Source organism: Capricornis sumatraensis, chromosome 2, assembly GCF_032405125.1.
Source record: "Capricornis sumatraensis isolate serow.1 chromosome 2, serow.2, whole genome shotgun sequence".
NCBI lineage: Eukaryota > Metazoa > Chordata > Mammalia > Artiodactyla > Bovidae > Capricornis > Capricornis sumatraensis.
In genome coordinates, this window is record NC_091070.1 from 128225807 (window position 1) to 128237034 (window position 11228).

At 47.7% G+C, this 11228-nt stretch overlaps 1 protein-coding gene across 1 annotated transcript in view; it reads right to left on the reverse strand.

The window, feature by feature from the left end:
• Window positions 1-10844, reverse strand: part of ATP1A1 (ATPase Na+/K+ transporting subunit alpha 1) — a 32614-nt gene extending 21770 nt beyond the window's left edge. The window contains exon 1 of the mRNA XM_068964615.1: window positions 10578-10844. Coding sequence (XP_068820716.1) covers window positions 10578-10589 — 12 coding nt within the window. The 5' untranslated portion in view covers window positions 10590-10844. The remainder of the gene's footprint in view (window positions 1-10577) is intronic.
• Between the last annotated feature and the right edge of the window lie 384 nt (window positions 10845-11228).

Below are 11228 nucleotides of genomic sequence, written 5' to 3' on the forward strand. Positions count from 1 at the left end.
TTGCCATTTCCTTCTTCTTGTACTCTGAATCAGACATCAAATCCTGGGCTCCACCACTTAACAACTGTGTGTCCTTGGGCAAATCACTGATTCTGAAATTGCTCTATTCTCTTCCCTAGCACAGAGATAATGGTGCCCATTCCCTTAGATGTTTGAGAGGACTAAACGATATACACCTAAATGCTAATGACTTGATTATCATGTCTAATTCTTATCTTTGCAAAGAAGTCATTACATACCAACTTTAAATATAATACCTTCGAACTTTTTTACCTTATTTAAAAAAAGAAGTCAGCCCAAGAGTCTTTCAAATTCTTTAAGTGAAAAACAAAAAAGGGACTCCCCACCCTAATCTGCAGCCTGAGAATAAAGCCCCCAAATGAAAAGTCCCTGGAAATGTTTTGACAGAGGCAGGATATAGGAGAAGCATGTGCATTATCACACAATTCACAGGATCCACCTACGCCTCTTGAAAACTGGAACAATTTTTAGAGAAAACGTTGATTCCATAGTTTAAATTTAGATTGTTCCACTCCCCCACCTCCTGCTGAAAATGCCTGCGCTCAGCTACACAAGGCCGGAACTTAGTGCTCCTAAGGGTGGTCCCCAGAGCAGAAGAGACCCCCCCCCACGCCAGAGGCCCCCAGCCCACAACCTGCTTGCAACCACCACCATCTCCTAAGAAGGGAAAAGAAAGGCAATCTTGGCAATTTTCTTACAATGGGTGCTCTGTGGTGCAATTTCTGTTCATTCACGGCTCTCCCTTATTCATTTCTAATTTTCAGGAGTACACCAGGTACTAAGGCAGTAAGTAGAAACACTGTCTAGATTAAAATGATACTGTGTTGAAAATAAAAAAAAATCAAAACATATAAATATCTTATAGCAGATATGGTTGTAAATAAATACTATAATCACTTTGTTGCAGGAAGGCGGACCCCTTCCAGGGCCCGAAACTGGGTTCTTGTCTAACACTTGGAAATGAACTGTCCGAGTTGAATTTGAAAAATACCCTCTTAAGACTCTAAAGAGATTGTAACTTCAAGTTCGTGCTGCCAAGACATAAGGACATGTACAGTATTCACACTGCTCAACTTGTGTGGTTACATTTACAGTGTTCCCTGCAGATTAATTTTTTCAGAGTGTCCTTTAGCTTCTGTATCTTATCTGTTAAGAATGAAGGAGAGCTAAAGATAGTCAACATTCTCAACATTCTCTCCACTATGGAGCAACCACGCTGGTGAGCGCCTCTCTGGTAGAGCCCTGGTGCCAGAGGTAAAATGGAATATCATCACACACACTGGAAGGAAACAAGACAACACAAACCAAAAAAAAAAAAAAAAGGCCACCCCCTCTGCCCTCCTCGCGCGGACCACTGGATTGCCTCCGTATTTTTAATGAAGAAGCACAACACTGAAACGTTAAACACATTGACTAGGGAGGGAGCTCTCAAAGACTCACGTGGCCAGTTTGTATTTATTTTTAAAATCCATTCCACAAATTCTCTAAGCAAAGTTGAGTATCATTAAAAGATATTTAATTTAAATATATGAAAATCAGAGTTAAAATCCCTCTGCCTCACCATCTGCAGGCTTTGATTATTTTCTGGCTTTCAACATCTTACACTCTGAAAGAGGGGGAGAGAGTTATTAGAGCAGCTAAAACTTGGATATGTTGCAAAGTTCTATCCCCCTTTGCAAAAACAGACCCCTTGCCTGAAGCTTCACAGTTCTCAATGCTTAAGGTAGCTGGAAATAGAGCCCCCCTAATAACCCTCCCCTTTCTCCATCAATTCATGGCATACTAAGAGGGGGTAAGTTTAAAGCAGGAGATTTGTAAAAGAGACAGGGGAAGTACTAACGAGATAATTCTTTTCCGTCAAGATTTTAATTGTTTCACTAGGCACTGTTTGTCCAGAAGACCAGGCTACTTATGCAATTCAGTTCTTTCCTACAAGTAAAACAATAATACCAGCTCATCTTGATGGGAACCAAACATTACTCCAGTCCCTACCAATCTCAATTACTAGTTTCAAGGCGGGGGGTGGGGGGAGTGGGAATCTGTCTGTGTGGAAGGGTGGAATGCAGGGTGGAACAGGGAACAACTTAAAATTGGGTAGATAATATTCTATTATTTCTTTGAAAAGCATTTGGGAAAAACAAAGGTCATGAAAAGGGGAATGGTAACATGGCCTCCCCAACCTACTCCCATGACCTTCCCACTCCTTCAGGTATACAAGTCATTTTTTAATTAGGAAATGCCCAGAGGCCAGGCAGGTACCACGCTCTGTGGGCAGCACCCTTGGGGCACCACTGTGCTGTCTCCCTAGGATAAATACAACGGAGGCTCAAGGTTACTGTTACACCCTCCTCAAAAGGGCCATTTGCAAACCTTCCCCCACACCCCGTTCTAATTTAGGAAGTAGGAGGTCACAGCAAGGGCAGGGGCTTGCCCAGTGTGACACAGCCTCAAACCAAAAGTGTTATTACTTCACCCTGTGCTTCCAGGGGATTTCATTTTCTCAAAGGTTCACTATAAGTTCTGCCACCCTTTGATCTGGGTAGAGGAAAACGGTGCTCAGGATGTAGGGAGAGAAAATTCCTAACCAAAGGAGCCAAGGCTGAAACCTGGAGCAAGGTTCATTTATTTAGTATTTATTTTAAATTGTTTCAACTTCGTTTATTTAGGGGATTCATTTTCACTTCTCGACAGATTATGTATTTCTCAGTTGCTTCTTCATCTGAATTAGCTCATCTAGTTCTGAATGGTTATTGAGTGTCATCTTGATTAGCCAACCATCTTCACCACAAAATGCGATGACAAGCCCTGGATTTTTGGCAAGAGCTTCATTCGTTTCAGTGATTTCTCCTGATAGAAAAGAACAGAATTCACTTGCAGCTTTCCCCACAGCCCCAAGCACCAAACCCCTTTCGTTTGTTCAATTCTGTCCCAACTGCAGGCAGACAACAGTAAATAACATCTTCCAAAGCTTCCTGTACAAAGCTGCTGATTCCTCCTGGGTTCGACCCCTGGGTTGGGAAGATCCCCTGGAGAAGGAAATGGCAACGCACTTCAGTACTCTTGCCTGGAAAATCCCATGGATGAAGGAGCCTGGTAGGCTAGAGTCCATGGGGTCACAAAGAGTCAGACATGACTGAGCGACTTCACTTCGCTGCTCTAATACCATTTTCTGTTGTCATCTATTCATGTCTGTGAATTTATGCACACAGCAGAATGGGGCTGGTATGCAGCACAGGGGAGGTGCCCACCCTCAGCACTCCAGCCCCCAGGCCGAGGCCCCAACCTTCACTTCTTTAAAAGCACAGACTGAATCCTTACAATGAGCATGATCTGTTGGGGCTGACGAGGCACCTTCCTCTTCTTCAGTAATTGACAATTTAAAGAGGGAGGAGTGGGAAACAGATATGACAGGTACAGAGAATTATCCATATGAAAGTGAAAGTCATTCAGTCGTGTCCGTGTCCGACTCTGTGACCCCATGGACTATACAGTCCATAGAATTCTCCAGGCCAGAATACTGGAGTGGGTTGCCATTTCCTTCTCCAGGGGATCTTCCTGACCCAGGGATTGAACCGGAGTCTCCCGCATTGCAGGCAGATTTCTTATCAGCTGAGCCATAAGGGAAGCCAAGAATTATCCCTAACTTTTTTTAAAAGGCACACAAAGAAGGTACAAGGAGTTTAGGAGAGACGTTTCTATCCCAGAGGTTGAGTCACTGGAGGTCTGCATAAGCTAAAGTTGCCCCGAGGCCCTCAGATCCATCTCTACAAGCCCCCAGGAGGGCAGGCCTTGGAGATGTTCTCAATTGAGCAGAGTGGACATCTGACCACAGTTCCCACCCTATCAGCACAATCCCCTGTAGCCAATAGGGAGGTCAGAGACCTTCAGACTTCAGAAGTTGCTGTTGATGAAGTCTGGAGAGTACTTGGGAGCAAAGACATCTATACCCTTGGGATGGGACTATGGATGGTGCTTTTAAGTCAGCCCCAGGTCATTCTAGCTCTGCCATATGCCAGCAAGACAATCCTGAACAGTCAGCCTCAGTTTCCTCCTCGTCTAAAATGGAAATAACACTTGGGGGTAACTACTAAAGACTCTAGATGGCATTCCAATAGTCTGATGAATCAAGGAGCTACCATCAAATCCAAAACCAAAACACCTAAAGCCAGCACTGTTTCTAAAACTGACAAAGCAAGCTTTGGACTATCAAGAGGGGCCAGAAGAAGAGTAAAAGTAACTGCCCCAAATGCAGCCTGTTTAAAAGCTGGCCAAGAGGGCTGTAGAAAAGGTACCTCTGATTCCAGTTAGGCAGGGAAGTCGAAGGGATGATCTCTCTCTGATCCTGCTGGTTGCCTAGGAATACTGCCTAGAGTAGACTACATCTTTCTTTTATATATAAAGGGACGGGGGCGGGGGTGGGGGGGTAGCCTGCGGATCTTCCTGATGTATTATTACATCATTATCAAACCCAATAGTGTATGTGAAGGTACTGTGCAAAGCACTACATGACAGTTATTATAACTTGGTTTTAATTGACATATCACTGCCATCCCTCATTGACTATGAAAAGTCATAATCTTAAAAAAAGAAACCTCATTTTGGGCATTTTTAAATTTTATCATCAACTAAAACAAAGAAAACAGAAATTATTATCACACCAAGTTCATTACAGCTCTGATCACTCCCAAATGACTAAGAAGTTTATGTACAAAGAATGTTCTCTGGCCAGGGATCTGAGGCTGGAGATGGGAGAGGGCAGGCACTGCTGTGATTCTACAGCCAGCAGCCCAGAGCAGCATTTAGGGCAGTGAGGAACAGGAGGTGACCCAAGGGAACACCCTACCTTCACACTCCTTCTCTCCCTTACCTAAACCGTGGTGGACCTGGGGAATACCAAGCAGCCAGGCCACAGCAGTGGGTCTCTTCGTGAACTCAGCTCAGTCCCTCCAAACTTGGGCTGCAGTCCATCAGCCAGCAGAGTGCAGCTAGAGTCCAGCTCTAGCCGGCGGGTTCCCTCAGCCCAAAATGAACAAGGCTTAACCTTCCTCTCCAATCTACCTGCATGTGAAATTTAAGGAGCCTGACAGCCCACCCTACCTGCAATAGTTAGTATACATTTATGATCATTCAAAAAAAAAAAATCTAAAGCATCTAAATAATCAATATACTCTAGATTTACTACCTCTTTAAAAATGTGCTTTTTCAGTTTTAAAAATGGGGTGTTACTTTCTACCTCTACACTAGGTGCCTGGGTTGTAAAGAGTTAAAATATTCTGCCTATTCCCCCCATTTGCTGCCCTCCTCATCCCTTTCTCACTTTGTCAGACCACTCTGGCTAGTGCTACTCGAACGAAGTTGTCGGTTTGAGAGACCATGGATTAACAACTGGCACAAGCATTAAAAGCAGACTGAATTAATTTCCAAAGTCCTGATCACTCCCCTCAATTGGTACCCCGAAGCCTAGGGTGGGAAGTAATATAGCTGTAGGGCTGAAAAGAACAAAGGCAGTGATAACCTAGAGAAATGCCCCCTGGGTTGAAACAAAACCAATATGGCACTACAGAAGCATCATATGGAGGATGAAAGAAAAACACAAGAGGGTAACACCCCAAAGTGCATGAGGATCTGCCCTCACCATGCCGACAAACAGGAAAGATAAACTGAGTGCCAAGCCCCCTGATCCACGAAACCTGAACACTGAAAACAATGCAGGTCCCAAAGATCAAAGCACAGGCATCAAGGATCCACTGTTCAGATCACCAACAGAAAAAAATCTACTAGCTGTTACTACAGAGGGTTTGAATAAAACCAGATACAGAACTAATTAACGTCCAGATATAATTCACTGTAAAGTCAAAACGGAACTAAGGAATGGGGTCTACTGGCCAAAATTCCCTCGACTCAGGATCCATATGAAACCAGAGAGGAAAACTGGAGGGTGGGTTGGGGGGTAGAGTGGGGTGCTTCTATTCTCACTGACAGAATCTGCTATCTCAAACATTAGTCAAATAAATGAAGAACTTCTTGTGGATTCCTGATGACAGATTTAAGCACAACTAAGGAGGTGACTCATATGCAGAGGAACAGTCTCTCTCCGACTCCAGCCAAAGAATACACTTCCTCTCACACACACACTCGATTCATAGCAACATGAGAAAGTTCAAGCCTGATTTGGTTACGTCTCCTTTTCCAAAAATACATAAATGAAGATGAGTTTAAGAAAATAGTTAGTGGATTTTAAAAATCTCTGTCCTTCACATTATCACTTACTGGACATGTAATTTCAGCGGAATCCAGAATTGGACAGCTCTGGCAGGGCCAGGGAAACATTCTGCCCAGTGTTGTGCTGGCCAAAAGCAGCCACTCTGATTACTGTGAGGCCATCTGATCTGACACTCGTGTTTCTTCTTCTGGCCTGCTGGCTGGCAGAGGGCCCTGGGCAGCTAGGAGGAGGCACCACAGCACAGATGCTAGTCCTCCCACCCCTCAGAGGGCTGAAAAGCCCATTTCATTTCATACGACCTTGACCAAGACTCTGAAAATGTAAAGCCTTTTACCTGAAAAGTGAAAGTAGATGAGAACTTAAAAAGCCGTCATCCTAGCCACTGACACTTTCACTTGGCCTCCCTGGGGTGGGTAATTCATAATACTTTCCATTCTTTCCAACCCTCAGTATTTTTTTTTTTTTCAGGTGAGAGAAAAACTATTTTCTAGTTTTGAAAAGGCTTAAGACTTAACTGGTGAACAGCACAAACCCATACTTGATACATGCTTGATCTCTCAATGCCAAAAGACCAACGATAACAGGTGCCACTCTCACTTGCCTTGCACTCTATAAACGTGTGAGTACTCTAGCTAAGGGTCAGATGAGAAACGGACGCTTCGGGGCTTTTATAACCTTTTTTGTTTTAAATAAAGAAACTAGTTTTACTTTTCCACACAAACTCCTTTCAAGAAAATTATCTTTAAAGCCACTGTCAGTCTTAAATTTGGATATACTATGTGAAAGAACACAGCCTGACTGAAGACAGTCACTAATCTATTCATTTGCTGCTAAAATAATGGCCAGCAAACAATGCTCTAAAAGGGTTCTGGGGTGGAGAATGGATGGGCTATAAACGTTGAATCCACTTTTTTCTTTTTAAAATGCAATTTAAGAATAACACTTGGGCAGGGGGTGGGGGCTGGATATTTTAAGCTTTACTCTTCCCCTGCCTAAACATTTTACTAGGTTTTTAAAAATTCCTCCCCCTCCTTTTGGGGGAGGGGGGTTGTCAGGCTGAGCCTACTCTCAATCTTCTCAGATTTATGATGCAGACCTCCCCTTTCCTACCCTCCCACCCAAAGGTGAGTCACCAGAGTGTTACAAACTTACTGGCAGAGAAAACTACAAATTAACCAACAGTAAGTTACCCAAAGAGAATACACCCTCAGAGCAGCAGCAGGGTACAGAAAGTGGGGGCGTGGGGGGGGGGGTGGCAGGGGGAAAAAAAATCACACTCAGATACACTGAACACTTGACAGGCAAAGGATGTGATGCAACCCCAACCTTCTCTGTCCCCAGTTCCTCCCTTAACCACTCCACTTGTTCCAGCTGGGCCCAGGCAACTTTCCATCCTGAGCACTCTGCCTTATGATGTTTTCAGTCTAAAGTCCTGGCTTTACAACAGCCATAGGAGATTCAGTCACTTTCAAGTTGAGCTCCAAAAGGGCAGCTGACAGTGTTACCCTGCAACCAGGATTTCTGCTGACATGTGTATACCTTGTGTAACCTGCACCTTTTCCCCAGCTCCTCTTTACATCACTACCCATAAGCTAGGTAACTAAGGTAATGTTCTAACAATGGAGAACTGCGGAGAAAGGCCTAGTGACATCCCTCCTCCCCACCCTGGTCTTCTGTAAACTTGAGAAAAATAAAGTTTCTTGCATATCTTTGGTTGGCTAAAGAATTGTGGGTGGTAGGCCGAGCTGCAGATTTAAGCCAAGTCACTGGCAAAAGCAGCCAGTATGAAAAAAAAAAAAAAAAAAAGGACAAAATCCTATTTCATCCAGGAATGATTCAGCAGGAGCTGGTTCTTTCATTTCATTACCCAAAGCTTAGGAGATCGATTTTTTAAGGAGAACTAAAATCACCTGAAATACAGTCAAAACCTGGGCCCCCAACAGTAGTGGGAAGAGGAGGGGAAGAAATGAACAATGACCTTAAAAATTAGCTGCCAGCACAGGCTTCCTGGTTAACCAATTATCAGCAGGGCTTTAGTCACCACTCCACCCACATTTTAATCCCCATGTGGAAAAATCCCAACATTTCAGCATAAAATATCCTTCTGAACATTTGGACTATCAGAGTAAGTCACTAGGGACAAAAGCAGTTATTTTATCCCAGAAGAATTAACCACCACCACCAGAACACAGACACACAGAGATACACCCTCCCTAATGTTCAATTCATCAGAGTACTCAAAATACTAATGACAACCCAGCAGATAAGCAGCATATCAGCCTGTGTTAACCAGTTACAATTCCAACTTTGGGTTTGCTAGCCCCTAGACATGCTATTAGAATCCATAAGACATCAAGGTTGAACCTCCACAGCCCGGGTACGCTGTTATCTTTACCACTACTGTGCAAGTGTGTGGTTACCCAAGGGACATACAGGTCTACGGACATAATTTAAATTTACTCAAAGATCTTTCACTAATCCAACAAATACCCCAGTTTCATCTGAAAAATAACTTAAGAGTTCTGCATATAAGTCATTGTTAAGGAGTGAGTGAGTATTTAGGCTTGGACACTACAGCCTGTTCAAGAATCAGGGACATCTGGTGTGTCACGAACCAACCATTTGACCTTGAGCAAATCCCTTCACCTTCCTAGGCCAAGCTTGGGTACACATCTACAGGGTTCTACCGTCCTGCTATCAGTAATGTGTGGCTCAAGAAATCAACTATTTTTCTGAGGAGGAAGAGACAAAGAAATAAGCTTTTAAGAGCCTGTTTACTGGAATGACCTAGGGTTTGATGGTGTGTATAAGCATAGGCCACTAACCTAGTTTGCACCCCCGAGGACAGAGGCTGGCACTCAGTTCTCTTCAGCTACTTGACCTGAGCCAGCAGCCCTCCAGATTTTATGCTTTTAAAAGATTCAAGCTGTGCATTCCCACTTCTCCTTCCCTTCTCCACCAGGTCCAAACCTTTCAATGACCTCCTTCAAAATCCATCTAGAGTCCCCAAAGAATGAACCCTCCCTCTTCCCCCATCACTCACTCCACACGGAGGAGCCCTCAGACCCTTCAAAGTCCTACTAACCGCCGGATAGCCTGCAAGCCCTGGACACAATGGAGGGGATTCTCTCCTACTGGTATTCTCACGACCTGGTCATTTTATCCCATCAATTGATACTTCTGATGGTCATTTTGTATAAACTTTTCTCGACTGGACTTTGGCCTCGGGCCTATAGGTTAACTGAGTTACAAAAATGCAGGAACCAGCCATCGTTCTGGTATTCCCACAGTGCTCACCTCTCCTGCCCGGGGAGGAGGAGGTTCGTTGCTTCTAGAATCTCTCTTCCGTGCGTAGACACTCCTAACCTGTACTGTCCTCGCTTCCCTTCCTTTTTTCGTATTTATAGTACCCGGGGACTCTGGTGGATTAGCCTGTGCTCTTTCCAGGCTATTCCAAAAAAATCTACATTCACCCTCCCCACCAACAAGATGACCACTCCTGTTGCTCAGGCTGCCCCGAGTGCATCCCGTGTTTATGGAAAGTGGCCCATCAAAGCTCTCAAAAGTATACCTTCAAGGCCATCCTAGAGCGAAGGCACACCCTTTCTGGCACCAGCCCGCCTGACCGGCTCCACGCTAAGGGAAAGCCAGGTTTTTTTTTTACCCTTTGGGGGAGGGCGGCCGCCTCTGCGGACAACTGGCTAAACCCTGGCGCCTCCAGGAGGAGCCTAGGACCCCAAAGCCGGCCCCGCATGGCAAGCCCCCCAGGGCCCGGGCCGGAGCCGCGGCGGGAACCGCAGCCCGGGAACCGGCCGGGCAGAGCGCCCACAGGGGAAGGGGAGGAGCACGCCTTTCCTCCCGGCGAGAAGGGCGGAGGGAGAAAGGAAGGCGAGAGACGGGAGGTGAGGGCGGGCGGAAGGAGGGAGGGAACGAGCGGGCTGGGGATGCCGCCGGCGGCCCGCTCCTGGCCAGGGCCGCCCGACTGCCGTGCTCCCTCCTTCTCCTCCAGAGCCGGCGGCTCCCGAGCGCCGCCTCCAGGAGCCCCAGACCCCGGGCGCGCTCGGCCCCTCAGGGTCTGCGCACCGCCCGGAGCTGCCGCGCTCCGGCCCCTGGGCGCTCTCTTCGCCCCCGTCCGCCTCTCATTACCGCACTCCCTCCATTTCCAAAGTGCGTCGCCTTTTAAGCCTCGCCGCTGTGCCAACCCATTCCGCGCTGCGCCGCTTCCTCCTCCTTCGCCTCCCGCCGGCTGCGGTCGCCCTCCAGACTTCCTCCCCTTCCTCCGCCTCCCGACCAGGGCTCCCCGCGCCCCTCCCCTGGCTCGCCCGACACTCACCCCCTTCCCCATAGCGGCGGTGGTCTGCGCCCCGCGCCGGGTCCTTCTGTTCAGAGAATGAGAGAGAAAAGAGAGCGGCTCCCGGCCAAGAAGCGCGGCCGGGGGAGCGAAGAGGAAGGAGCTAGGGCTGCCGCAAGGCGGGAAGGAGGGAAGACGGCAGGCGGCTCCGGCCGATGCCTTCTGCCGCCGCCGTCGCCGCCGGGGCTGCTACTGCTGCTGCTGCCACGTGTCCGCCTCCTCCCGCCGCTGCTCTGAGCCCCAGACCCCGCCGCAGCTCAAGCCCGCGCCTCCTCCTCACTTCCTAAAATATGCAACCTGCGTGCTAGCCCCGCCCACGCCCGGCACGTCACCGTTACCGGAGCAACCTGACACCGACCGCGGGCCTGGCTCCGCCCCCCGCCCCAACCCCACCCCCAGGCCGGGGCCGTGCCGGCTGCGACCGGCCCGGGCTCCAGGCAGGAGGGCGCCGGGGCCTGGGGCGCGCGTGCCCACGTCCCGGGCGGCCGAGACCGTGTCTCTGCGGGGCGCCCCGGCCGGCTGGGCAGCGGGGATTCGGCGGCCATGCAGCTCCCGCGTACCTCCTCTCTCCGCCCAGCGTGACCGGCCCGCTTTGGAGCGCGCGCAAGGTCCGCAGTGGGTGCGGGGATGTCC